The sequence below is a fragment of the Macrosteles quadrilineatus genome, unplaced genomic scaffold (genome assembly GCF_028750875.1).
Source record: "Macrosteles quadrilineatus isolate MER2022 unplaced genomic scaffold, UCM_ALF_1.0 Scaffold_1__1_contigs__length_201487025, whole genome shotgun sequence".
In the NCBI taxonomy this organism is placed as follows: Eukaryota; Metazoa; Arthropoda; class Insecta; order Hemiptera; family Cicadellidae; genus Macrosteles; species Macrosteles quadrilineatus.
Window position 1 is genome coordinate 73671375 of NW_026542594.1, and position 25140 is coordinate 73696514.

Sequence of the window (25140 nt, forward strand, 5' to 3'; positions counted from 1 at the left end):
TTGCGTCAAAGTTTAATAAATAGTACATACAACACAAAACACGAACACGACACGAAAACATTAAGGCACGTGCACGGCTAAAAACTGACGACCGACTGATCGAATTTTATCACTGCAAAGGTTTGGTGGACGACTGGAACAGCTGATAACACGTACAGACCAGTACAGACACAACCATCCATAGCAGCTCTAATCACCCCCACTCTCACAAAATTGCAGCCTACAATTCAATGCTCTACAGATTGATTAACATACCTTTAAGTGAAGAAAATTATAGAAATGAACTTAACACAATAAAATACATTGCCTTGAATAACGGTTACAGCTCTGACATGATTGATAAACTGCACAGGAGAATCAAGAGTAAAGCTAATAATAAAATTGCCAAAGAAAAAACTGATAAAAAGTACGTGACACTACAGTTCTGTAAACTCAACCAACGTTTAGCAACTCGTCCTTTTAGTAGGCATAACTATTCAGTTGCATACAGAACTAGCAACAACCTTCAACGTAAGTTGTCAGCTCCACGACAAAGGGATACTACGCCTATACTAGAGAAGTCAGGCGTGTATAAGCTTAAATGCGGAGAATGTGATTCCTACTATATCGGACAGACTGGTAGATGTTTTAAGACCAGATATAAAGAACATATAAGTGCTATCAAGAAACCAAATCCTGTCTCAAATTATGCAGAACACATCCAACAGTATTGCCACGACTACTCTGAAATTAATAGTTTAGAAATACTCCACATTGGTAGTTAAGGTCACAAACTTAATTGTATTGAAAATTTCCACATTTACACCAGTACAGCTAAAGAACCGAACTTAATAATTAATTCCCAGACTAATTCAGCAGCCAATCCAATTTTTGAGAAAATAATACAAATCAAACAGGACAAGGTATAATTTGAGCAGCTATGTTGGTACACGTGTTATCAGCTGTTCCAGTCGTCCACCAAACCTTTGCAGTGATAAAGTTCGATCAGTCGGTCGTCAGTTTTTAGCCGTGCACGTGCCTTAATGTTTTCGTGTCGTGTTCGTGTTTTGTGTTGTATGTACTATTTATTAAACTTTGACGCAATGAAAATGAAGAAACCACGTAAAAAATGTAAATATGTAAATAGCTCAGATTAGTGTATAATGACTACGCACCCGACGATGGAGTTATCTCCGAAACGGCCGTAGTGCTCAATTAACAGGATTGCGAAGACTGTAAGTAACCTTTATATTTATTACACGCAATCTGCCACACTGATTAATCTTGAATTTAATATTCCAAACATCAATGTCACATGAATTAGGGTTACATTTTTCACATCTAGGTTGACTTACCAACATAGCATTATAATGAATTAGACTGTGTAATCTAAATATATAAAAGGCAAAGCCCTCACTGACTGACTCACTCACTCACTCACTCACTCACTCACTCACTCACTCATCACTAATTCTCCCACTTCCCATTTACCTAGGAGGCTGAAATTCGGTACACCGATTCTTTGGGCATTAAATAGAAAAACTAAGTAGTTTTTATTCTGATCGGGCTTTCGGGCTCCGCCCCAGTGGCTCTGGAGTTTCCCATATTAACCTTATGATTTTACATATTTAAAAGGAATTTCTTAACAGCTGTTTCAGTTAAACAAGTTGGTTCTGTTCTATGATGTTCAATAGCATTAAAGTTACAAGGATTACCAACAGGGTGCAGCACTATTATTTTTTTTAAATTTATGACTACAGCCAATTTGCAACCAAAAGGTGAGTGAGCGTAGCGAACGAACTTCAACCTGGAAGCGAGTTAGCGTAGCGAACGAGCTAACCTGAAGGCAAGTGAGCAGAGCGAACGAGCTCTAACCTAAAGGTGAGTGAGCGTAGCGAACGAACTTCAACCAGGACGTGATTGAGCCATGCGAACGAGCTCACTTGTGAAGTTAAACGGGGCAAAGCCCGCGGGTACAGCTTGTTGAATATAAACTATCTTGCACTAATAATCCCATCCTTGTCACCAGTTTTATGTTTGAAGAAAATAATTGTTAGGTAAATGAGTTTAATAAAATAGAACTGAACTTATTCATAAGTAAAAAAAACTAGAAACTAAAACTGTAACAAAAATATACCCCGCCGCAGCAAACCTGCAGACTAAGCAAATTTCCATTTACCTGATTCCATTAAATCTATTTAAATAACATTAGGTAGATTTAACAAGTACCTAGGTATGCTGCTACAGGGAGGGTAATAAAGTGTGTTTTTTAGTCAAATATTAATAGCTTACTATAAAGTAAATAAATTTGCCAAGTTTGATCAAAATATATCCATAAACAAGCAAACTACAACAGTTAACTTACTCTCCATAAGAATAACATAGGAATATTAAATTTACATTTTTTAGAATAGTTTCCATAACCAATAACCGTACAGAACACTTCAACATACTAAATTATTTGTTTTTATGCTCTTTAAATTGGGTAAAGAGAAATTAGGAAATTTTATGTTTTAAGGGTCATTCAAATCATTCAAATTTTTCACGCCTTACACCTTCAAGCCAAATTTTTTATTCAAAATCGGAAAATAATTACTCAAGTTATCGCTTTCACGGACGTATACAGATTGCCCGTTTTAACCAACCTTTTCAGTTATCCGACCTAGGTCTGGTCCCATTAGGGTCGGTTAAGAGGGAGTCTACTGTATATATATATATATATATATATATATATATAATATATATATATATATAATATATATATAAAGATTAAACATTAATAAACTTAGTTCCCAGTAAAAAATATTTATTAAAATATTTACCGACTATAGTTTCGGCTCTAAGGCCATTTTCAAAGTCAACAAAATTTTGAAAATGGCCTTAGAGCCGAAACTATAGTCAGTAAATATTTTAATAAATAATGTTTACTTGGGTACTAAGTTTATTAATGTTTAATCATTATTTATATATAGTAGCCCTATTATTCTATTTTCCATATATATATATGTACATATATATTTGGCAGTGATAAACTCAGACACCACTGGACCGAAGGCCACGAAACTTGGTATATAGATGTAGGATTTCATGGAATAGGTTTATACACCATCAATTTCTTGATAACTTGCAGGGCTTAGCCCTGGGTCCATCTTAAAGGTACCCATGACAGGGATTTTGAAAGAATGTTTAAAAAGAATCAAAGAATATTATTGACAGCTGTTTCAAATAAGCCAACAAGTTGGGTTCTATGATGTTAGCATTAAAAAGTTACAAGGTTTACCAACAGATTGCAGCACTATTATTTTGTTTTGTTTTCCCTGTTGCAAAGTATGGGTACAGCAGCAAGACCAAATAAAACCTGTTACTTCATAAAAAATTTCAAATTTCCTACTCTGAACCTTTTTTTTAGTTCTTGCTCTTACCACTAGCCATTTTAGTTCTTGCTCTTACCACTAGCCAACCTAAAATCTAAACTTAATACTGTACAGGGTGAAATTATAGCAAACATGCATACTCACCCGATTCTCAACAGATTTTGATAAAAAAAAGATAAAAATCATGACAGCTAGATCAAATGTCATGTTTAAATGTTTGCTCCTGTCAAAACAAACTTTTCTATCTAATTATCTTTTTTAATATCTAACTATACAGATTGGGATTGATATATGTGTGCCAGCCATTATATTCAAAAGTTATAAGAGATAAAAAAATGTTAAATTGTAAACTGCCTTGGATTTTTTATTTAAAAAATTTTAGTCATGTTGAAAAAATAATTTTAGCCAGTATTTTTCCAATATGGCCGCCATTTTTGATTTTTCTTAAGAAAGACCCTATATTTTATTAGAAAGTAAATACAATTTTAAAACCATTTTATTCTTGGCATTTTTTAGGCTACTCATTTAGGAGTTACAGCGTGTTAAAAATTAGAAAAAATGACTTGCGGTGTACATTCTGCTTCGTGTAGCTCCTAAACGAGTAAGTTTAGAGAGAAAATGCTAAGATGAAATAAGTCTTAAAATTGCATCTACATTCTTAAAAGACCATTACAGTAGACTCCCTCTTATCCGGATACTTTTTAACCGGACATTGGTTTCACCGGACTACACTCGGCGGAAATGACATCTCTTTAACCGAACAATTTTTATCACCACTTTGGTTTAACCGGACTAGATCGGCAGGAAGTGGACAGTACTAAAACGACTGTTCTCGTGGGAAAGATTTGAGACCAGTGATCACGTGTCTAAGTACAATGCTCTCCTAAATTAAGTCGAATATCACAGTAAACAGTCCGTTTTAACAAGTTTTTGGGGACATCGGTTTAACCGGAAAACCCGTTATCCAGACTGGCCTCGGTCCCGAGGAGTCCGGATAAGAGGGAGTCTACTGTAAATACAAAAAATATTTATTTCATTGGTAAAAAATGGCCGCCATTTTCCAAAATGGCAGCTAATTTGAAAATAAGAAAACTATTTTACGATCTTTTTAGAATTTAGATGCAATTTTGAGACTTATTTCGTAAATAGGCTTAGAGCTAGAGTAAAAAAATGCGCTGGCTGGATGAGCTTTAGAGAACAAAATTTCAAGAATAACAAAGTTTTTTAATTTTATTTACTTTCCTAAGAAATCATAAAATATAGGGTCTTCCATAAGAAAAATCAAAGTTGGTGCCCATATTGGAAAAATGGCGACTAAAATTATTTGTTCAACTTGACCAAAATTTTTTAAATAAAAAATCCAAGGCAGTTGTTACAATTTAACATTTTTTTATATCTCTTAGAACTTTCGAATAAAACAGTTGGCACACATATATATAATAATCACCCTGTATACACTTGGATTTAATCCTTAATAACTGTTGCTGCAATGAGATAGAACAGTAGTACTGTAATTTGTTAAAAATACCCCCGCCGCAGCAAACCTGCCGACTAAGCGAATTTCCATTTGTCTGAATTAATTTTCAATCAAATCTATTTCAATAACATTAGGTTTAACAAGTAGGCCTACCTAGGTTTGCTGCTACAAAGAAACTAATAAAGTGTGTTTTTTAGTAAAATATTATAAGCTTAGTATAAAATGAATAAATTTGCAAAGTTTGGTCAAAATATATTAATAAACAAACAAACTACAACATTTTACAGTATTCTCCATAAGAATAACATGGTAATTTTAAATAAAATTCTTTTTGAATTTTCTCTGTTGCCAATAACTGTACAAAAACACTTTGATATACAAAATTATTTGTTTTTTTAAGCTCTTTTAAAAGGTCTAAAGAGAAATTGGGAAATTTTGTGTTTTGAGGGTCAAAAATGAGAAAAACCATTTTTTACCCCATAAAACCCTCCGTAAAACCCCATTCCCATGGTCTGGTTCGCGAACTCGTTCAAGTTTATCCCGCCTTAAACCTTCCAACAAAATTTAATCAAAATTGGACAAAAGTTACTCAAGTTATCGCGTTCACGGACGTATATAGGTGTATATTATATATACACATATAAAAATCTGAACAAATGGTGTTTTTGGCATCTAGGGACATCAAAATTAAAAAGTAAATTGGTCCCGAGCCTATGTCTTACCGTGCTGTAGAGTGTTTGTGTATAATAAATTAAAATTATGAGAGAAAATATATCAAGTCATTGTAACAAGAAGAACCGGAATGGAATGTTTATTTTTACAATATTATGAATTGATTAACAATGATCAGCTGTTGTTTTTAATTTTAAATGTGAAGGCCAGTAGAAAAAATTAACTAAACAAACTGAACATACTCCCGGCCTCGAAGTGTCCTCACTTCAACAGTTAGTTTAGAACAAAACACATTAACACTAAAGTTTGTAGTAGGCCGGCTATAGCAGCTGGTTTCTTTTTTCCACTTCTGCTTTTAAACCTTTACCATCTTTGCTGGGAAACAACTTAAAAACTGTTGCTGGAGACCACAGAAGTCCTAGCTCGTTGAAATGTTGATCATCAGAGTTTTGAAGGAACTTTGGTGTTTTATTTATGATGAGATTGAGTAACAGAAGTGAACAAGTGAAGAGTAGCCTTTGTCCAGAGCTTCATCGGAAGATACAACCACTTGCCTGGATTGCTTGACTGTCTTGACTGTAGTGGTTTCACTCTCGGTTGGGTTAGCGGCAGCACTGTTGGTTGGTTTAACAGCAACACGGTCGGTAGGATGGGTGATATCATTATCAGTAGGATGGATAACAGTACTGTCTCTTGGGATGACAGCAATGTTGGTAGGTTGGATGACAGCACTGTCACTTGGGTAGTTGAACTCACTGTCGTATCTGTATTTGTTGGTTGAGGTTTTGTCACTGTCTTTGTGGTATCTCTAATTATAGAGTTTGCGAACTTAGGCATTGTGATTGTCACTGGCCTCTTTATTGTGATTAGTTTTTTTTCAGGTTGTATAATGTTGTTGCCTTTGATTTGAAACTCACTTGATAAGTTTGGTTTGGTTACATGCACAAGTTTTAATAAAAGATGTGAGTGGTGTATAAGTTTCAATTTTAAAATCACTTTTTGGAGATGCCATTGTACAAAGATGAGGAGATAAATGCCAAAAATTCACAAAGTTTAAATGAGAGGGTTAAGAGTTCCAATATGGAAATAAGAGTTCAGATGCACAGAAATCAATGGGTAAAATGAGAAAATATTAATATAAGAAGAGTTCTAGTGGATGAGTGGATTTAAATAGTACTCTCCGAATCCTACTTGAACAGAGCAAAGAATTTCAAAGTACTCTTTACCTGGCATTTGTAGATTTCGAGAAGGCCTTTGACACAGTGAAACACCAGGTGCTGTGGCATGTTCTACAAGAATATGGGATACCCCCTAAAATCATAAATATCATCAAGGCAATGTACGATGATTTCCAGTGTCAGGTTTCGCACCAAGGAAAGTTGACAGGAGCAATCCCAGTTAAAATAGGTGTTCGCCAGGGCTGCATTTTATCACCAATACTGTTCCTTTTGGTGCTGGACTCAGTTATGAGGAGAGTAACAAATAATAGAAGGCGGGGAGTGCAGTGGGGACTGAGGGAGCGACTGGAGGACCTTGACTTTGCTGACAACCTTTGCTTGATTGCCCAGAGGTACACTGATATTCAGGCGAAACTAAGTTCTCTACATAGGGAGGCTGAAGAGGTGGGTCTTAAGATAAAAATAAATAAGACAAAGGAAATGAGGTTGAATTCCAGAGTAGCCCAAGCCTTAGAACTAAATGGGAAAGCGATTGAAGAGGTCGACTCTTTCCAATACCTCGGAAGTAAAGTCACAGCAGACGGAGGAGCAAAGGAAGATGTTAGGAGCCGCATTGGGAAAGCTAATGCAGCATTTATTCAGCTTTACCCAATATGGCGAAATAGAAATATTTCAATGAAAACCAAAATCTGCATCTTCAACACAAACGTCAAGTCTGTCCTTCTATATGCCAGTGAAACTTGGAAAATGGATCAGCGAAGTACTTCTCAGCTCCAGGTGTTTGTAAACAGGTGTCTCAGATGTATAATGATGTCATGACGTACTATATCAAATGAACAGCTTTGGGAGGCAACAGGGCAAACCAAGATCAGCCTAGAAATCAGAAGACGGAAGTGGAGGTGGCTGGGTCACACTCTTCGGAAGACGGATGGTGCAATTGAAAAGAAGGCCCTGGAATGGAATCCCCAAGGGACAAGAAAGAGAGGAAGACCCTGTGACACCTGGAGGAGAACAATAATGAAGGAAGCCTCGAGTGTCGGGAAGACCTGGGGTCAACTGAGGGATCTGGCCCAAGACAGGGATGGATGGCGAGCTCTTCTCGATGCCCTATGCTCCCGCTAAGGAGCGACAGGAAATAAGTCAAGTAAGTCAAGTCTAGTGGATGAGTGTAATTCCAAATTGCTTAAGTAATATCTTGGATTGAAGGACCATTAAATAATGTAGAGTGTTTGTGTATGATATATTAAAATTATGAGAGAAAATTTATCAAGTCATTGTAACAAGAAGAACCGGAATGGAATGTTTATTTTTACAATATTATGAATTGATTAACAATGATCAGCTGTTGTTTTAAATTTTTTTTTAATTGTAAAGGCTAGTAGAAAAAATTTACTAAAAGAACTTAACACGTGCCACCTAAAGTAATAGCTACTTCCCTATAAGGAAATTCGCTAAAACATTACGACTTTATTCCTGAGAGAGTTGTTTGAAGCTTTTGGTAGAAAGCGAGTTAATTTTTCAAATGAAGAATTCTCCCTTAGTTTGACTTCAGTAGTCCCATATGTCTAAATTAGCTTAGGTGATTAGGCTATATAAGAACGGATTCAATCCTTAACAACTGTTAATTACTATACAGAAAAATAATCTAAAAGGTCATGTTAGCCCTGTAGTGAAGTCACAACTTCAGCCGGTTCATAATACAACTGAAAAGTATGTCATACATATATATATATTACATACTAGCCGGTATACCCATGCCTTGTAAAGGGGCCAAGATGCGGAAGAGACAATTTTGGTTCCTTGAAAATACAGTAGACTCCCTCTAGTTCGACTTCGGTTGGATCGGCCGCCGGATGGTCCGGCCTGGTCTCAGGGGGACAAGTCACATCGTCACGGGGGAATTGCCTTCGACAGGATTTAACTTGAATGTTTAGTTTCCGGCCAGAGAAGTAAACAATTCATGTCAGTTTAGTTGACGGGTGCTTCTATGGGTGAATTGTTGCATATTACCTATGTAAAACTATGTTACATAACCTCAAAAATACCGAGAACATTTTATAAATAGTTTCTCTTCGGTCTAATAAGTTGAAATGCAGTGTATAATTAAATATTTCGGACCATTTTTTTTATGCGGTAGGTTCTCCCATTATTATTTTTGAAACACCACAGTTTATTTGACAAAAATAAATTAAAGCAAAACAAAGAAATAGCCATCGTTAGCTTCAAGGTCAAGCTATCCGCTTGCACTGACAATCATCTGTTCTTTACACAACTGATGTCTGCTGTGCACTTGTTTGCTATCTCACAAACAGTTTGTGATTGGGTGATTAGTAACCATTTTTTTCTGTTCTTTACGTGATTTATTGTTGTACGTTCAGTGTTGTGTAATTTTTGTTTTGCTTGAGTAAGCGTGATTTTAATGTTACAGTTTTTATTACTGAACCAAGGTTATTGACTTAACATATCACGATTGCGCAATACTATGATTTGTATTTTGATGATGTAAAATGCACTACATCCGGTTAGTCCGGCCGTTTTGTAGTTCGGCTAGTGGTCCGGTCCCGAGGTGGCTGAACTAGAGGGAGTCTACTGTAATTGCACTAACTGTAATGGCAAGCAGCTTGAGATCGCTAAATAGAACAATTATTATTTTCCCTAGATCTGCTTTATGTAGATAGACCTTTATTAATTCACTATTAGTTTTAACTGGCTACATAAACATAACTTTAAAAAATCCATCCATTCCATGTATCACAGCTTTTTGTTTCTGCTTGGTACAAATTAGCTGTTGTCGTAAATTAAAAAAAAAATAATAGTGCTGCACCCTGTCGGTAAACCTATTAACTTTTTAATGGTATTGAACATAACAGAATCAAATTGTTTAGTTCAAACAGCTGTTAAGATTCTTTAGTTCGATTTAAATATAAGTACTCATAAGGTTAACATGGGGAAACTCCAGAGCCACTGGGGCGGAGCCGATTGGACGGATCACGAAATTGATGGTGTATAAACCTATTACATGAAATTCTACACGATGGTGTCCGAGCTCATAACGTTCAAATATATATATATATATACAGCCCGCCCTCGCTAGTCCGACAGGTACGGGACTGACGTAGTGTCGGATTACCAAAAACGTCGGATTATCGAAAATGGCTATTCTGTAATGCATTTGATTGCCAAAAAGATATGACTATCATTTTAAACAATGTATTAATCACCATTAAATTCTTGGGAAGAATTAAAAACACAGAATAAAGGAAACACAATTTTAATTTATGTAGCTAAACTTATTTTACAGTGTTACGAACAAGGCGGGCATTTCAATTACAGTACTGTATGTACATACCAAAAAATACGCATGCATAAAAGTACACAATTCATTAAAAAAGTAGGCCCCTGTAAAATTAATACATACGTGTTTCAGCACGGTATTTAGTTGTTGAAAAAGTCTGTGATTGACTTCTGCTTCTTTTTTTGTACACAGTCCATCATTGCTGCTTCTTGCAATCCTTTTAAAACTAAAATTTTTGTCATGTCCATATCTCCCTCTTGGCACCAACGTAACAAAGTATTAGCTGCCGATACAGCTTCATCACAGCTGACGGTGAAGGTTTTTTCCGGCGCTGCGTCCTCGATCACGTCGTCATCAGCTGCTGTAACTTTCTGGATTATATCTGCGTCTGTCACGTCAGCATCAAGGTTGTCCTCCATGATCCATGTTCTAAGCTCTTCAACTAACTGATGCGGGGGCAAGTTGCACTTCGTTACAAAGTTCCAATGTAGCCTCCAAAACGGGTTCTGGGTCGCTGCTGGATGTAGGATTACATGTTGTAAGACATGGATTGTTAGGCCATACATTTTTCCAAGATTTGATCGAAGTTAAATGCTTTTTACTTGTTGCCAAGCACATGCAGCGTTCAAAATGGCGTCCTTAATGTTAAAAGCTTTCAAAATCGCTGCAATATCAGCATCAGGTTGACTGACAACATCCATAAGAATGCGCTTTTTGTAGTGAGCCTTGAGAGTTTTTATCACATTTTGATCCATGGGCTGGATTAAAGCTGTGGTATTTTTTGGTAGGTACATAGCTTTAATGTAGCCATCAGCAGTTTTGATTTTCAATTCATCAGCTTTAGGATGTCCTGGTGCATTATCCAGTAAAAGAAGGGCTTTCATTGGTAACTTGATCTTCTTTAATTCAGCCTTAACTTGTGGAACGAAGCTGTTAGTGTACCAGTCATGAAAAACTTCTTTTGTGACCCAAGCGCGACTTTGTGACTTGTAAGTTACTGGCAGAGATTCAACCTTGACATTTTTGAATGCTCGAGGGTTTTTCGATTTTCCTACAACAAGCAGTTTTAAAGCATGAGTGCCTGATGCATTAGCACATACCATAAGCGTGAGTCGTTCTTTTTGCAATTTCCTTCCTGACACTTTTTTTTCCTCATCACTTACCAATGTTTCTGCCGGGAGATGTCGCCAATTTAACCCGGTTTCATCTGCGTTGTACAGTTGCTCGGGAACTCCAAGCTCAGTAATTTTTTTGTCTAATGAACGCATCAATCTCAGACTTGTCAGCAGATACCTTTTCACCACACATCTTCATAAACCGTATACCATGGCGTTTTTGAAGTTTTTGAACCATCCATGACTAGCTCGAAAATCATTCTTTTTCGTTATTTATTTGTAGAAATATTGAGCTTTTTGTTTAAGTATGTATCCGGAAATAGGAACATTCCATGTGCGTTGTTGTTTAAACCAAATGAACAGTGCTTCTTCCACCTCAGGAAACTCGCTTGTTCTCAGGGTTTTCCTGTTTAAAGCGTCGTCTTCAACAGACTTCATAAACCCTTAAATTTTTTCTTTATTCTTCATTATATCATAAATCGTAGGCCGTCCGATATCATAAAATTTCGCTACTGCAGTCGGCATTTCACCGCTATCTTTTCTTTTAATAATCTCCCACTTCTCCGATATTGTTAAAGTTTTGTGTTTCCAATTAACACCACTTGTACTAGCCATTTCACACAACTACTGTACAAGAACACTTGCACTTACTAACAAAGAAAATACCACTGCACCGGGAAAGTGTACTGCACGTCCCGAAAGTCAACTGAACACTGAACGGAAGTGCTCCGACGGCAACGAGACGTGAGTCACAGTGTTTCATGTCACTGCATGCTTGATTTTTTGCTCCCGTAGCGGCGCCTGACGGCGGGTCGGATTTCAAAGCGTCGGACTAGCGAGGGGCGAGGGCGGGCTGTATATATACGGACAAATATACAAACTTACTCTTTTATAAATATAGATATATACCAGCTGATGCCCGTCGGCTTCACCTATATGGGACATTCGCTAAAAGTGAGTTCCAAACTCATTTCATTGCACTACAGTAAATCCGTTAATTTCAGAATAGTTGAAATGTCAATTATCTCAGTAACTATAACTCTGATCGAGAAATAACCTGACAATAATCTTCGTTATTTTATGTTTTCTAACTCTTGGTAAAATTTGGCAACGATGCTACGAAAAAGGAAAATGATCATAATTATACAAATTAATCCTTTGCGGTCGAATGGCGATTATAGGTCACTGCCCGCCATTTTGCCGACTGCTCAAAAATGGCAACCTATAGAAACAAAAAAATAAAATTAAATAAAATTTAAAAAGTCAGTTTTTTTAGGTCGAATGGTGAGTATAGGTTGCCGGGCGCCATTTTACGGAAAGCTAAAATGGCAAACTATACTCGCCGAAAAATGGGGAAAAAATTCATTCTCAAAGGGTTAATATAATCAAATTTACAATCTAAAATTTGCTATCTTTTCTTTGAGACGGTTGGGGGTCTGAGCAGATGCTGTGGAAGGTGGTGTCTGATACAAACCAGGGAGCCAATCAGAAGCAGTGTATAGAATGCTCAATGGCCAATGGGATCGCGTCTTTCAGGAAGAATGATTTGTAGAGACGCCGGTGTCTAAAGGAGAACGAAGACATTTTGGACTGATCGTCGACTGAAGCTCCCGTCAATACACGAATAGCTTAAATTTAACCTTGCAAAGTGCATTATTTACGAAATATGTATTCAATGTAACAATGTAAAGTGAACTATCTTAGTATCTGCTCTTGAACGGTGGTTGTCAGTAAAAGTGCATTTTAGCCTAACTTAGATCGCAACCCTCCGCCATTCTACTGTACTTGTTCCAGTGTCGACCGTTGAACAAAATGTACTAATATTAAGGAAGAGAGCAACTATTTGTCTTATATAAATTCCAAAATAGTATTTTTGAGTTAATATAGGCCTAATAAAAACTTAACACAAAGGCTTTATCCACACTGGCAATAGTGGAAGTCAAGTAGCTGGCCTAACTAAGTTATCAACCTATTTTAGTTGTCATCCTCTAAACTTTCAGCAAATTTAATTAATACTTCAATACTTTTAATACTTTTCATTGTAATAGCGACCATACAAAGTAGGTATTTTAAGCCAAGTATGAATGGAGATGAGTGTAGGATGAGTGGCGCGATCTTGTAGTCTTGTTAGTGACTAAGGCTGACATATTCCTTAGAAACAGCTGTTAATTAATAGCACATACAGCTAATGGCAATTAAGGGACCTACAGTTTATAGTGGAATCCGAACCAAATTTTTGCCTTGGTATCAACAAATTGGTCTAATTATCAGGATAGTACTGCAGATAGACGTAGTACTCACTAGTGCGGACGTTAATCCACACCAGGGAGTATTGCATCCACAGTGCATGCCTATAAATAACCACAATTCGTGACCTCCTAGTAGTTGGATAACAGGACGTCGCCACCGTTAATTAACTTTTATCATTCAACCTAGTTCCTCGAGAATTTGACTGGTCATAGAGTCAACCTATTGGTAGCAGCTGAAATGTGAATAACTTAGACCTTTATTGAAACCTAATGTTTCTAGGGCTTAGATCTAAAGCAGGGGTTCCCAAACTTTTTTGATTACGTACCCCTTAGTTTATACCATGTTTTATGGTGTACCCCATACAACATTTTTTATAAATTGTATTACCAATTAGCCTAACTATTTTCGATTTTAGTTGATGATTGGTAATTAATAAATGACGTATGTTGTAAATATTGGGAGAAAACTTGACAAAAATCGCACAAAATTGGGGTTTTGAACGTCCGTTAAGTAATGAGGCCATATTTTATTGGCTAAAGACACTCTCGCCAATTCACTAAATATAATTAAACTATTTGATTCATGATCGGTATTCTAGTTTTCTCTGAGTAGGCCACGTAAATTGGGATTTTACGTTACAGACACAATGACAGGCAAACAGACAAATGAACAGACAGAAATTGAGGTAAGACTTGTTTCTGCTTTCTTAGGGTATAAAAGGTAAAAATAACCACTTAATATACTCTGGGGACATCGAAATAAAAAAACGAAATCAGTCCCGGGCCTATACCTTACCGTGCCCCTACGGTATTATTTACTTCCCTATAGGGAAATTAGCTAAAAAATTAATAATGTTTTTACTTAGCTGTCCCTAGTATATACCGTAGTTTAAAATAGCCAACTGTAGCAGATATCTTCCAATTTATTAAATATTACTCGCACTGGATTATTATATTTTTTCAATGGTCATCAGTTTTTTTTATGTTTGGTAATTTTACAATAAAAACCTATTTAAGGAACTTTTGATTTTTAATAACTGTTAAAACACTATTCAAAACTTCAATACTTAATCAGAATACATGTTAATAAAATAACATCACCGCATATCCTGAATCAAATTTGATATTTTACTTGAAATTCTTTATGCTAGGTTTTGACCAGTTACCATTACAGTGAATTTTAAATCACAGTTAATCCGCTGCTGGATAATAAATAAATGTATCACTAACGGTACTGTACATTTAGAGAAGTTAACCAGCTAGAGAAGAGTGATGAAAATGTTGTTTACTTCTGTTATCTTTGCAGGGAGTGCAATGCCAGACATTCTGTGTTTGATGTTCTCAATCTCTTCTACACAGTTGTTATCAACTATATATACGTCAGGTGGACTGGGGAGCATAAATCCCTCAAGGACTCTGGTGTGCTCTTAAAAGGTAGGCTTTCCAGTAAATGGTGGTTTCCTGGTTAAGTACCCCAAAATAATATCTGCATGTAGCCTAAGTCAATTTGCTTCTAGAATCCTCAGTTAGTTAAGGTTTGAACTTATTTGGAGATATAGCCTCTGGATCGTTATTGAACATAATTAAATCTAAGGCTTACCTTACGATCCAATTTAATATATAGTGGAGACCTAGGTTTCTACGTCGAAACGTTATCGTCAGTCCTTTGTCTCATAGGTTAGCTAAACATTTTGTTTGCCATCTCTTGCTTGAGATATTGTCGATTTGGTGTAATTTGTACATACATTGGTCACATTTAAATATTTACAAAGACATATATAGAAACAACACAGATACATGGCCATGATCTTCGTCTTCATCAAACCTAACCTCCGAAATTGGGATGTGATGACTTTCGCTTCTAGCAGCATGGTCTTATCACTCCATAGAGTTATGTATTTTGCAAACAGGTGTTTGATAATACTGTATTGTATTATTTATTTTTAATTTCAATTAATGTATCAAACATGATGTTAGCGGCGAAGTTTCTTTGGTCATTTAGTATGAGGGATGGGTCTGTTTTGGTAGCGTTATATATATGAAAATGTTCTATTGTATTTAACTTGTTGCTTTTGGGGGCTTTATGTAAGATCTATAAGTTGGCATCTATTGAGGTGTAGGAATGGTTTTCTGAAATAAGATGTTCGGAATAGGTTGATGAGCTGGCTGAATTCTTTCTGGGGAGATGTTCTTTGAAACGCTGGCGGAAACTTCTGCCCGTTTGCCCGATATAAAATTTGGGGCAAGAGCCACAAGTTAATTTGTAGACCCCCGTACCTTCGTAGTTGTCTACAGTTGTCATTTGCTTTTTATTTAGCAAGCTCCCGAGGTTGTTAGTCGATCTGTAGGCAACTTTGAGTCCCTGTTCTTCTAAGATTTTATGGAATGAATTGTTTATTTTTCCGTGGTAGGTGGTAGTCACAAATTCCTTGTTAGCTTTGGGCTCTTGTTTTCTTTGGTTTCGTTTTTGTTTCATTAAAATCTTTGAGATAAGGGTTGGGTGATAACCATTGTTAACCGCTATTTGTTTAATGATGTTCATCTCTTTATTATAGTTCTCTTCATTAAGTGGGACATTTGTAAGCCTATAAATCATACTATGGAATGCTGCGAGTTTGTGTTGGGTTGGATGGTTTGAATGGGCATGTATTACGTGGTCTGTGGCCGTTGGTTTTCTATAAATATTAAAGCTGAAGTTGTTTTTTGTTCTGGTAATGGTTAGGTCTAGGTAGTTGAGGGATTTTTTAGATTCTATTTCTAGGGTGAACTTTAGTTTTGGATGGACGTTGTTCATGTATTTCAGAAGGACATCGAGTTGTCTTTTATTGCCTTGGAATGCGACTATGATGTCGTCAGCATATCTGTGGTATTCTAGTATTTTAGAGGTATGTCTGTTCTTCTCATCATTCAGGATTTCGGAATTTTCAATGTGGTTTAGGAAAATTTCGGACATTACTGCTGATAGGGGGGAACCCATGGCTAGACCTGTGTTTTGGGAAAAGAATTCGTTATTATATTCAAAGTAGTTTTGTTCCAGGACTGTTTCTATTAGATTCGCAAGGTCATTGATGTAGGCGGTGTCTCTAATTCCCTGTTGTACTAGATGAAAGGACTGAAAACTACTTTGAATATAATAACGAATTCTTTTCCCAAAACACAGGTCTAGCCATGGGTTCCCCCCTATCAGCAGTAATGTCCGAAATTTTCCTAAACCACATTGAAAATTCCGAAATCCTGAATGATGAGAAGAACAGACATACCTCTAAAATACTAGAATACCGCTGATGACATCATAGTCGCATTCCAAGGCAATAAAAGACAACTCGATGTCCTTCTGAAATACATGAACAACGTCCATCCAAAACTAAAGTTCACCCTAGAAATAGAATCTAAAAAATCCCTCAACTACCTAGACCTAACCATTACCAGAACAAAAAACAACTTCAGCTTTAATATTTATAGAAAACCAACGGCCACAGACCACGTAATACATGCCCATTCAAACCATCCAACCCAACACAAACTCGCAGCATTCCATAGTATGATTTATAGGCTTACAAATGTCCCACTTAATGAAGAGAACTATAATAAAGAGATGAACATCATTAAACAAATAGCGGTTAACAATGGTTATCACCCAACCCTTATCTCAAAGATTTTAATGAAACAAAAACGAAACCAAAGAAAACAAGAGCCCAAAGCTAACAAGGAATTTGTGACTACTACCTACCACGGAAAAATAAACAATTCATTCCATAAAATCTTAGAAGAACAGGGACTCAAAGTTGCCTACAGATCGACTAACAACCTCGGGAGCTTGCTAAATAAAAAGCAAATGACAACTGTAGACAACTACGAAGGTACGGGGGTCTACAAATTAACTTGTGGCTCTTGCCCCAAATTTTATATCGGGCAAACGGGCAGAAGTTTCCGCCAGCGTTTCAAAGAACATCTCCCCAGAAAGAATTCAGCCAGCTCATCAACCTATTCCGAACATCTTATTTCAGAAAACCATTCCTACACCTCAATAGATGCCAACTTAGAGATCTTACATAAAGCCCCCAAAAGCAACAAGTTAAATACAATAGAACATTTTCATATATATAACGCTACCAAAACAGACCCATCCCTCATACTAAATGACCAAAGAAACTTCGCCGCTAACATCATGTTTGATACATTAATTGAAATTAAAAATAAATAATACAATACAGTATTATCAAACACCTGTTTGCAAAATACATAACTCTATGGAGTGATAAGACCATGCTGCTAGAAGCGAAAGTCATCACATCCCAATTTCGGAGGTTAGGTTTGATGAAGACGAAGATCATGGCCATGTATCTGTGTTGTTTCTATATATGTCTTTGTAAATATTTAAATGTGACCAATGTATGTACAAATTACACCAAATCGACAATATCTCAAGCAAGAGATGGCAAACAAAATGTTTAGCTAACCTATGAGACAAAGGACTGACGATAACGTTTCGACGTAGAAACCTAGGTCTCCACTATATATTAAATTGGATCGTAAGGTAAGCCTTAGATTTAATTATGTTCAATAACGATCCAGAGGCTATATCTCCAAATGAAAACAAGTTTACCGCTAATGTAGCCTACAAATATAGGAAAGCTAAACTACGACTATATACAACCCTAGAGGACATCAAATACAATAAATATTGCAAAGACCACCAAATCGTACCAAATTACATCCAGGTAAAAATAAACAACAAATCAGAATCAGCTCAACTGGCTAAAAAAGCAGCTGAAAAAACTTGGCTAGATAACGAAATAAATTCACTCTACAGAAAAACTCATCATCTAAACACTGAACTAGCTAAACTGCACCTAGAACTTTTCAAATGTCTAGATTTTATAGAAATAGAATCCCTCCTAGAAAACATTGACGTTTGGCTTAAAAACAAAATAAAAGAAAAGCAAAATATTCAAAACAAAAAACTTGACAAACTGCTACGTAGCCAAAAACCTGATTCATCACAACAATTCTCAGACCATGAATTCTATCCACGATTAATAAACAAAACTGAAATAACTTTTAACAATGATGAAAAAGACCTCCTAAACAAAGGCCTGAAATACAGTATTCCCCAAAACAATGACTCCAACCTTATAATAGATTTCGAGTCAACCATCCAAACTCTACCTAAAGAAACCCAAAATCAAACCAGAATCCTCACTCACAATAAATTGATGAAACACATTAAAAAACCAAAAAACAAAACAGCACGATCCCAACTCCAAACTTTGAAAAACATAAAAACCAAACTTCAGGAATCAAACGCAACTATAACAAAGGCAGACAAAGGAAACACAGTGGTAATAGTAAACAATAATGATCACCATAACAAAATAATGAGTTTCTTCGATGAAAACAACATTATAAAGTTACAGTCAGACCCAACAAAATCCTTCCACGAACGCATAAAAAAAGTCATCGACAATATTAGCAGACAACCAAAAATATCATTGCAGAACAATCAAACCAAATGCTCCAAAATTCAGAGGACTGCCGAAACTCCACAAACCTGGAGAACCTATTAGACCACTGGTAAACTCCATTAATTCTCCATCTTACAGACTTTCAAAACTACTTGACAGAATAATCCGCCAAGAAATAAAACTGAACAATGATAGATCCCTAAAAAAACTCGCTAGATTTGATAAATAAACTAAAAAACACCAAAATTCCTGAAACAGCTTTGTTAGCATCATTTGATGTAAAGAACCTCTATACAAACATACCTATAAAAGAAACAATTGAAATACTGAGAAAAAATCTAGTACAACAGGGAATTAGAGACACCGCCTACATCAACGACCTTGCGAATCTAATAGAAACAGTCCTGGAACAAAACTACTTTGAATATAATAACGAATTCTTTTCCCAAAACACAGGTCTAGCCATGGGTTCCCCCCTATCAGCAGTAATGTCCGAAATTTTCCTAAACCACATTGAAAATTCCGAAATCCTGAATGATGAGAAGAACAGACATACCTCTAAAATACTAGAATACCACAGATATGCTGACGACATCATAGTCGCATTCCAAGGCAATAAAAGACAACTCGATGTCCTTCTGAAATACACGAACAACGTCCATCCAAAACTAAAGTTCACCCTAGAAATAGAATCTAAAAAATCCCTCAACTACCTAGACCTAACCATTACCAGAACAAAAAACAACTTCAGCTTTAATATTTATAGAAAACCAACGGCCACAGACCACGTAATACATGCCCATTCAAACCATCCAACCCAACACAATCTCGCAGCATTCCATAGTATGATTTATAGGCTTACAAATGTCCCACTTAATGAAGAGAACTATAATAAAGAGATGAACATCATTAAACAAATAGCGGTTAACAATGGTTATCACCCAACCCTTATCTCAAAGATTTTAATGAAACAAAAACGAAACCAAAGAAAACAAGAGCCCAAAGCTAACAAGGAATTTGTGACTACCACCTACCACGGAAAAATAAACAATTCATTCCATAAAATCTTAGAAGAACAGGGACTCAAAGTTGCCTACAGATCGACTAACAACCTCGGGAGCTTGCTAAATAAAAAGCAAATGACAACTGTAGACAACTACGAAGGTACGGGGGTCTACAAATTAACTTGTGGCTCTTGCCCCAAATTTTATATCGGGCAAACGGGCAGAAGTTTCCGCCAGCGTTTCAAAGAACATCTCCCCAGAAAGAATTCAGCCAGCTCATCAACCTATTCCGAACATCTTATTTCAGAAAACCATTCCTACACCTCAATAGATGCCAACTTAGAGATCTTACATAAAGCCCCCAAAAGCAACAAGTTAAATACAATAGAACATTTTCATATATATAACGCTACCAAAACAGACCCATCCCTCATACTAAATGACCAAAGAAACTTCGCCGCTAACATCATGTTTGATACATTAATTGAAATTAAAAATAAATAATACAATACAGTATTATCAAACACCTGTTTGCAAAATACATAACTCTATGGAGTGATAAGACCATGCTGCTAGAAGCGAAAGTCATCACATCCCAATTTTGGAGGTTAGGTTTGATGAAGACGAAGATCATGGCCATGTATCTGTGTTGTTTCTATATATGTCTTTGTAAATATTTAAATGTGACCAATGTATGTACAAATTACACCAAATCGACAATATCTCAAGCAAGAGATGGCAAACAAAATGTTTAGCTAACCTATGAGACAAAGGACTGACGATAACGTTTCGACGTAGAAACCTAGGTCTCCACTATATATTAAATTGGATCGTAAGGTAAGCCTTAGATTTAATTATGAACTTATTTCTCTTACTACTAACTTCATCTTATAAAATTAAACGTGAATTAGAATACTGTATAGGTTTACCAAATGTCTATCTAGGGAGTTTTGTAGGACAAAACTAAACTACCTACAAATTATTTTAAAATTTTGAAACACCAAAACATGTGATGTGACATGATTGTCACTAGGACTGTTGTAGGTCTTCTCTTCAGACTTATTGAAACATCTTTTTAGAAAACTAATAACTTAAAATCATGATCTGTGTTTAGGATGTGATTCTGAGACATTGTTTTTAGTGTACAGTTGTTTAACATTGGGACACCTGCATTGGCCCTATTTTTCTGCCATCACTAATAGGAATTTAGAAAAATATGATTTGTTTACTTCTATTTCAAGTGAAAAAATCACAATCTTGATAAAAAAGCAGCTGGTAGAAAAAACTGTTACGCCCGCGGTTCCCAAACATTTTGGTCTGGCAAACCACCGCCACCTTGGATTTTTTTCTTGCTATCCACTTATAAAATAGTATTATTAGACTATGATTATTTATTTTTATACATTTTTTAATATAATCATGCACATTGAAAAACACAAAACTAAATGGAAATCGTGAGGACGATGTTATTCAAAATACAATTTCTAGTCCAAAATACTACTTTTTGACAAATTTTAAATTTTAGAACTGAAGTTTATGCTTAATTTACAAGAGAGTTTATCTTGATTGAATGTTGACGACTAATTGGGCATTTTCCAAACATATCCTATTTCTGTATTTAATTTTTAAAGAGGTTTCCCTTTCACACAAATACAATTTTAACCACTGAATTAGCCCTTTTCGATACTGAACTGATACAATTTCTTTTTATTGGTGCTCCTCTAAACGTGTTTTTGAACATTAACTAGTTCATAAATCTTTTTTTATAACTCTTCAGTTATTGATAGATGAATAAATATGTCATAAAATATGACAATTTTCTTTGGATTCAGTAAAACAGGAGGCTTTAAAAGTTTATACATATAGCCTACTTCGGGTCATGCTCAAAATTTAAACAATATCCGATATCTAGTTTTTACTAAAGAAAAAGATAATTGAAGAATCTGTTGTAATATAGCTACAGGCTACAACATTTTTCTTATAAACAATTCGTAAACAAATCTTTAAATTGCAATGACAGAAACTCTTTATAGATTAAACATTGTCAGAAATGTTAAATATGAGGTTAATTGTTTACAATTATTAAACTAAGCCTTCCTGTCGATTCAACTATATAAACTCAAGTTTTGAAAAGATGGGGGTATAAAAATATGTTTCATATGTTACAAGTTCTTTAGTAAATTTTGTATAAGTTTGCATACACAATGTTGTGTATCTATCTTGACTTACTTGACTTATCTCCTGTAGCTCCTTGCTAGGAGCATAGGACGTCCAGAAGAGTTTGCCATCCAACCCTATCTTGTGCCAGGTCGCTCAGCTGACCCCATGTCCTTCCTTTGCTCACAGCCTCCTTCTCCACTGTTCTTCTCCAGATGCCGCAAGGTCTTCCTCTCTTTCGTGTCTCTTGCAGGTTCCACTCTAACGCCTTCTTCTCAATGGCAGCATCGGGCTTTCGAATGGTGTGTCCCAGCCACCTCCACTTCCTCCCTCGAATCTCTATGTCTATCTTTAGTTGCCTTGTGCATTCCCATAGCTGCTCAATTGAGATAGTGTTTGGACAGAACACTCCTAATATGCGCCACAGGCACCTGTTGCTGTTAACAAAAACCTGGAGCTGTGAGGTACTATTTCTATCCATCTTCCAAGTCTTGCTGGCATACAGGAGGACCGATTTGACATTGGAGTTAAAAATGTGGATCTTAGTCCTGGTCTATAAATTTCTGTTTTGCCAAATAGGGTATAGTTGAATAAAAGCCGCATTAGCTTTCCTAATGCGACTCCTCACATCCTCTTTTGCTCCTCCTTCCGCTGTGATTACGCTCCTGAGATACTGGAACAATACAACCTCCTCTACTACTTTCCCATTCAAATCCAAGGCACCCGCTGCTCTAGTGTTTAATATCACTTCCTTAGTCTTGTTTATATTTATCTTAAGACCAACAAGCTCAGCCTCTTCTTGTAGAGAAGGCAACTTAGCGTGAATGTCTGTATAAGTTTGGGCTTAAGCAAACATATTAGGGGTGTGCGAAGCAGCAAAAAATTTTCGATTCGAAGCAACGATTCGATTCAAAAGATTTTTGATTCGATTCGATGCAACTCGATTCGAAGCAACACGGTATTTTTCTATTCATAATTGTCAATTGAGTGGATTAACAATAATTAAAATTTACCACATTTGTGTAATACAAATTTTGTTTGATGTGGTATTAGGCCTATTCATACATAACATATGAATTTTAGGTGAAAAAATATTTATTTTCAATCATAGGGATTAGAATAACCTGTATTGCTGGAAATACCAGTGAGCTGCTTTACTTGCCTATTTCATAATTTTACTTGGAATTGGCTCAACTGCAAGAAAGAAGAAAATATTTTTTTTATCAAGACATTCATTCTCATTTTAATAACTGTTTAAATAACTAAATAGGTACCGGTAGCTAAATTACAACAAATTTGAATGGAACTTAATATAAAAAGACCATTAAGAAATACATTTACATATCACAAGTTTAGGGCCTGTGGACCGGCTTCAGGACTGCAAGCAAGAAGAAAATAAAAATAATGTTTCCACCATGCAATATGTATCATTCATTCCCTGCCTCCTAACCTCCTTAGTATAATAACCTCACACTTACATTATTTGTTACATCATCATAATTAAGAATTATCTATTATTGGCATCAGTAGGCCTACAGCTTTACATAGGCATTATTTTTTATAGGGCCTAAAATAGTAATAGGCTAAGCAACATGACAAGTGGAGAACTCATTGAAGAAAAGATATTGTGTAAACTAATTTACTATAAAACTCAAAAACAGTAAATAACACACAAACATTGTTTATGGTATTAATTATTATGGTATTAAGGACTATAAAAAATGCATATCATGTCATACAGAAGTATAGACCTACCACTGCAAGAGATTAAAATCCTAAAACAACTGATTTTGATAGCTAATGAATGAAAAGAATTAAAAATCCATAAAATAAAGCCAAACAATATCACAATTAATTAGGTACCCGAAAAGTAACTCTTAAATAATATATAGAAGATTAACATAATATTAAATCAAGAGATAAGAAAGTTAAATGCTAACTTCTAGTGCCCTTGGCAACACAGGTCAATGTTTTTAAACTACCCTCAATGTTTTTGGAACAGCAGGTTCTTTTTCTCTGAAGGAAGGGTAGTAGTATGACAACAAAAACAATGAATCACGAATCACTCTCACCAGCCAGGCCCGGGCAACGATGTGTGCATTCAAGGTCATAGACCCTCCCCCTCCCCTCTTACACCACCCGCGGTTGCTACCCAGTTTCTTCAATTGCTGACAAAATGCAAGTGATAAAGCAAGGAAGTAGAGACAAAAAATATATTTCTTTATTCAAAAACACAAAACTCACAGATAATTTTCAAAGAAATTAATTCATTGTAATTTGTGAGTTGTTGTAAATATTGTATTGGATCTTAGAAATATATTTTTTTAACCCCATCTAACCAAGATACAGATCTGTTCACTATATCAGATATTTCTTTTGTTTATAATTTATTATGTAAAATACTAAAATATATTTTTAATTAGGTATAGAATAAACAATACATGATTAAACTACAGTAGTATGTCTGGATAAATAGTCTTTCTATTCTTTTGACTTTGTTGTCTTTGCACTGTTAGTGTTGCTTCACGGCTTTTGTCTTTTCACTCTTGTCAGTAGACGACTAGACTGGCTCTGGCTAGTGGCAGTGCGGCAAATGGCAATTGCTCTGTTGTGTCTTTATTCTTAAAGGTCGTGAGCCAACTTAATCTTTAATTCTCATTTGAACATTTTAATTCCTCTGTAATAATAGATATAATAATATAAGAGTGTTTCTTTGGAAATAAATGATTCTTTTTTTTTTCTTTTGCCCGAACAAAAATTCGGGGCAGACCCCTAACAAAAATACCAAATGTATCAGTATATAACATTAATCTTACTAGTTAAGTATTAAGTAACAATTTTTCAGACTTATTTTTAAAATGATTTTAGAGTAACCTATCTTGTTTTGGCTAGGTTTACAGTAGTAAAATATTTTTACACTGCTTACATCAAGACAAAAAACAAAACCTCTCATCATTTACAGTGTCAAAACAAAAAAATAGAAAACAATTAAAGCTATATTTAATGCAAAGAATGTATTAAATAAGAACTCCTTCGTAAAGGAAACGCAACAGCAACGCGCTCCTGTATTGCGGGTATTGCATTGACTTTCTGCAGGCGTTTTTCGTATATGGATACTGACTCCCTCATGAATCGAATCGTTTTTTGACCACCACTGAATCGAATCGCGATTCGA

The 25140-nt window shown here is 35.6% G+C and overlaps 1 protein-coding gene across 8 annotated transcripts in view; it reads left to right on the forward strand.

The window, feature by feature from the left end:
• LOC128983591 (ELMO domain-containing protein 3-like) overlaps positions 1-25140 on the forward strand; it is a 127663-nt gene that overhangs the window by 84413 nt on the left and 18110 nt on the right. For all 8 annotated transcript variants that reach the window (XM_054402930.1, XM_054402929.1, XM_054402927.1 and 5 more), the window contains exon 7: positions 14646-14773. In XM_054402930.1, coding sequence (XP_054258905.1) covers positions 14646-14773 — 128 coding nt within the window. The remainder of the gene's footprint in view (positions 1-14645; positions 14774-25140) is intronic.